The 5,100-nt window shown below is 33.7% G+C and overlaps 1 protein-coding gene across 1 annotated transcript; it reads right to left on the reverse strand.

Moving 5' to 3' along the window:
* Positions 1–801: 801 nt before the first annotated feature.
* On the reverse strand, positions 802–3,644 carry LOC131611649 (F-box/kelch-repeat protein At3g23880-like). The gene is made up of 2 exons (XM_058883579.1): positions 2,380–3,644; positions 802–1,507 (listed from the first exon to the last, which is right to left on the reverse strand). Exon 1 carries the CDS (start codon positions 3,591–3,593, stop codon positions 2,382–2,384), a length of 1,212 nt encoding a protein of 403 aa, XP_058739562.1. The 5' UTR covers positions 3,594–3,644; the 3' UTR covers positions 802–1,507; positions 2,380–2,381.
* Between the last annotated feature and the right edge of the window lie 1,456 nt (positions 3,645–5,100).

Here is a 5,100-nt window from a genome sequence, read left to right on the forward strand (position 1 = left end):
ATAGAGACCATAGTACCAAAATTTGTTATCAGATTCATTTCCACCAATAACACTTAAAAGAAAGAAATCCAACTAACTTAAATCTTGAAAGATATGTGATGTGGTTCATAATCATATCTTAATATATATTAAACTAAAATTTTACATATGATTTGTTAAAATCATTCAAAACTTCTGATAAAAGTTTAAAAAAAAAAAATACATTAGTTCTTTACACTCGCCAGTTTATAAAGTTTTTTTTTATAAGAATTACATGTAACCAAAAATAAAAGATTAAAGTATTTTCATATAACCTTTAGGGAGCAGGCATAGATGGCGCAAGTAGCATTGTTGATTGACCATTATGTGGAAAATATGGCAGTTTCTGATGGTGAAAAGCAAATAATTGAACAAATATTTCATTACAGAAAAACTCCAATTAGGGTGTACATGGTTGGTTATTTTTAAAAATCAAATTATAACCATTTTAAAACCATTTAAATGGTTTGAATTTATAACCATAACCATATTTTAATCAAAACTGATTACATAACTAGTTAAAAATTTGATTATGATTATATAATCGGTTTTTAAAAAAATCCAATTTTGAAAATTATTTTTTCTAAATTTTTTTTTCAAAAATAAAATAATTTATTTTGACAATTAAAATATTTGAATTTGAATAATAACCGGGTTATAACCGAATCCAAAATAATTTAACCGATTAATAATCATTAAATTATATCCGGATCAAATGAATGGATAACCAAACCATTAATAACTAAACCGGTTAATAACCATTCAATTATATCCGGATATTTAAAAGTTGTATAGATTTGGTTATGGATTTGGACATTACAGCCGAATATTTCGCACACCCTACCTCCAATAAGCAAATACTCACCGATCAAAACACATCTTTTGGAAACTGATTTCAAATCGAAAAATTATAGTGATCTTGAGCTGAATAATACAGTAATTATGCATACAGCCTGTCAGAATTAGGGGAGAGTGACATAATAGCCTGCAAAGCAAGCTTCTCCCTGGTTGCAAACACCTACATAGGCATAAGCACATACTTCGTATATCCTACAGCTGCATTCATGAAAATGCATACAGTAACACTCCAAGCTTGGAATGCAGACACAGAATAGCGTCAGCAACACAATGATCAAATGAAGGAATTTGCAGAAATCAAAGCTAGTCCCTGAGGATCTGGTACACAGGCTTCACTAATGGATAAAATGGAGTTCAATTGTGTGAAAATGATTGATAGCAGAAGCATTTTAAATCCATGCAAAAATCAAAATGTCAAAGATAATGCGAGCTGAAATCACTTACAAGTTTGAGACTTCCATTGGCACTTATACAAATATTTTGTGGTAAATTTCTAGAAATGCTTACAAAGCAATTTCGAAATACTAAAACAAAACAAAATGGGGCTCTAATAAACCTTTTTCGCCTTTCTTCCTGCCATGCCATCGGCTATCAATAACACCTAGATGTGCTTGAATTTGAGCTTGTGGTCCTATGATTAAGAACACACCCATATTACACAGGAGAGAGAAACAAAAATAATGATGAATGCATATTTCTCAAAAGTGCAGTTATATTCCTTTGTGAACAGAATAACACCCAGATGAGCTTCAATATTGATTCATCCAAGCAACAGAGATAACATTTTTCTAAACATGGTAATAAAATCACACAATTTATAAAAATGCTCTGAACAACAACCAAATTAAGGGCATTCCACAGATATTGAATATTCTTTTGGAAATGAAAGGATCATCATCTAGTCCTAATTCTAATAATATAAAATAACCTCTTTCAATCCATAGATTTTTAAATCCTTCAATGGATAATATGGTTTTTATTTTTAACACTTCCATCATAAAAAGACAAAGTAATCCCACATAACGTTGCTTAGCATCCATTAAAATGAAACGGTGTTATATAAGATAGAAAGATAACCATTAGTGCAAAACAATGTCAAAATGTAAACAAAATACTCAAAAATAGAAAAATACAGAAAATTAAAGAGATCATCACCCTTAAAAATGATAATGGTTTTAAAAAAGGATTTGAGAAAAATACATAAAATTAAAGAGATCATCACCCTTAAAAATGATAATGGTTTTAAAAAAAGGATTTGAGCAACTTCGCCAAAAACCCGGATAGCAAACACGATAGCGATTTGGGGCCACAACTAGCGGCCTCAACAACCACTATTGTTGACAGCGGCTCGCAGACCAAAAAAGTCGCTCTACCACAACTATTATGATATTCAGCTCAAGCTCACAATTGAAAAGATAGATTACCACACCATCTATTGTTACAAGATGACTATGAGTTTCAAAAAAAACATACATCAATTAAAATAAGTGAATAAGTACTTACTTTCAACATGGTGAAGCCAAACTTTCGACATAACCCTTCGTAAAAAACCACAATATTTCATCGGTAAATCTAGTCCGCTCTACTCTATTGTCTCTCCAATTATAAAGAATCGCTTTTTCTTCTTCACATGCAAAGCTTTCTTGATTGCTTGCGAGTACTAATGTGTCATTACTCTCCGAAAGACCCAACGGAAACAAGAACAATTGAGAATGATATTCAAATGACTCACTAACTCCATGATAAATCCGAAGATCCACATAACTAATTTTAAGAAATTGAATCCAAGACTCTTGAACTCCAAATTCCATCATCTTCCACAAAACAAAATGCGTTCCCTTAAAATGATGTGAAAAACATAAACAATCCATCAACACAGTAACAGCCGGCTCAACCGAAGGCACTTCATCAAATCTCCGAGGTGGTAGCAACTGCCGGTATGTCTCAGTACCCAGATCAAGTGAAACAATTACAAATTGCTCAATGTTAATATCTTTCCATTTATAATCAATCACGTTTCGAATAGCCAACCAGTTAATAGTACCACTCACATAAACACCTTCATTCACAAACGGATGGCAGTGGGGTTGCATAGACTCAACGTCAAAAGGAACAAACGGAAAACTTTCAATATTTCTCCAAACACTATCACCTAAACCGAAAACTTTAACCTGATTGGCAGAGAATGCCACAACCTTATAAGTGTCGGTTAAATTATCATAACCAAATGCAAACCTGAAAAAATCAGATGAATCATTGCAAAAAAGCCCTAATTTTTCAGATATCTTTTTGGTTGCAGGGTTCCAAAAACGGAATGTCTTTTCATCCTTCTGAGACAAACTAAGCAAACATATCAATCCATTGCAAGAACCAACCATTTCACAGCAATCCAAACGTTCCAATCTGTGTTCAGGATTAGCAATGGAGATTGATGGATTATCTAATAAACGACTTAAGGGAAAAGGAATGACACTGATGTCCATGTCCTGATCAGGCATGTTCCAATATGGAACTAGTGCGAGATGTGTGTTGCGTGGAGAACGCTGAGAGTGCAATTTGGAAAAGGAACGACTAGAAATTAGGGTTTTCCATGACTTACAGACACAGTTCATTTGCATTAGGGTTTTCACAGGAAGCCGTGACAGAATTTCCGGGATGAGTTCGTCGGGGAGGACTGCCGGCGATGTTGCGCCGTCTGAGTGATAAGGGGGATTCATGAGCTACGAAATGGAGCGCCGTTGATGAAACTGAAACTGAAATTGAAGTAGAAAAGAGTCCTTTTGAGCTGTCACTTCGATTTTTCAATTATAAATAAATAAATAAATATAATAAAATAAACTACCACCATAATTATATTAAGGGAAAAGCTAACATGTATCCCAAGTAGGGGTGCTCGCGGTGCGGTTTGGGCGGTTTTAACGAAAAAAATCATCCGAACCGCAAGAGAAAAAATCGTGCGGTTTGGTTTGGTTCGGTTGACTTTAAAAAAAATCCGAACCAAACCAAACCAAACTAATGCGGTTTGATTCGATTCGGTTGGTTCGGTTTTTTACAAATATTTTATTGAGCCATACATACACATTATAGGCATGGCAACGGGGCGGGTCGGGGACGGTTTTTACCTCCCCAAACCCAAACCCGAATCCTCAATCAATCCCCGTTACCCGCCCCAAACCCAAACGGGGATGGGGAATTAAAACCCAAACCCGTCCTTAACGGGTTCGGGTTGGGTTCGGGTATCCCCGCCCCGCCACCATGAATTTCGTAAAATCAATTTTTTTAATAAAAATATTTACTTTTTCAAAAATCAAATTACATTATAAATAACAAAATAAAACAATCTCAAAAAATTTCATACATATATTTCAAATATTCAAAATAATAAATACAAATCAAATTATTAAAACATTAGCCACATATTTAATAATATAAATTATGAAATATAAATAATAATGTACATATTGAAATAAACGGGGCGGGTTCGGGGACGGCTTCTGGGTGGGTACTAGTGTCCCCATTACCCGACCCATCCCCATGTTTTCTAATCGGGGAAAACCCAAACCCGAACCCAAACTCAGTCAAAGCGGGTTTTCCCCGTCAACTTCGAGCCGGGTTCGGGTGGGTACCCGTGGGTCTGGGTTTTATTGCCATGTCTATACACATATATATGACAACATGATTTTATATTTAGACATTCATACACTATCAAATAACAACAAAACTCGTCTTATTTTTACAACAATTTTCCATTTAATATGTAAAAATTAAATTAGACAAAAGTGAAATATTAAACATAAAACAATGGCATAAAACAATTTAAAAATTATTATAATGAAAAAAAAAATATAAGAGACAAGAGATTAGTGGAGGTGAAAAAGAAAAAAAAAAGTGTTAAGAGATTAGAGAAAAAGATGGGCGATAAAAACGAAACTAAAATACGGAACATTTACATAAAAATGAGAAGGTGAAAAAGAAAGAATATAAGGGAGTAGATATCATAGAAGAAGAAGGAAGATGTATGGCAACAAATGTGTGATAATGTTATTAGAGATTTGAGAAGATCGGGACTGAAATTATATGTGTAAGGATGAGAAAATTGTTGGTAATCATAAGGCTTAAGTATAATAGGTTTAAGTTTGGGTTGGATGTGAGATAAGTAAAATTTAGGTTGTAACATAATACGGTTTGATTCGGTTTGGTTCGGTTTACAAAATACAAACCGCA

This window comes from Vicia villosa, linkage group LG6 (genome assembly GCF_029867415.1).
Source record: "Vicia villosa cultivar HV-30 ecotype Madison, WI linkage group LG6, Vvil1.0, whole genome shotgun sequence".
NCBI classification, from domain to species: domain Eukaryota; kingdom Viridiplantae; phylum Streptophyta; class Magnoliopsida; order Fabales; family Fabaceae; genus Vicia; species Vicia villosa.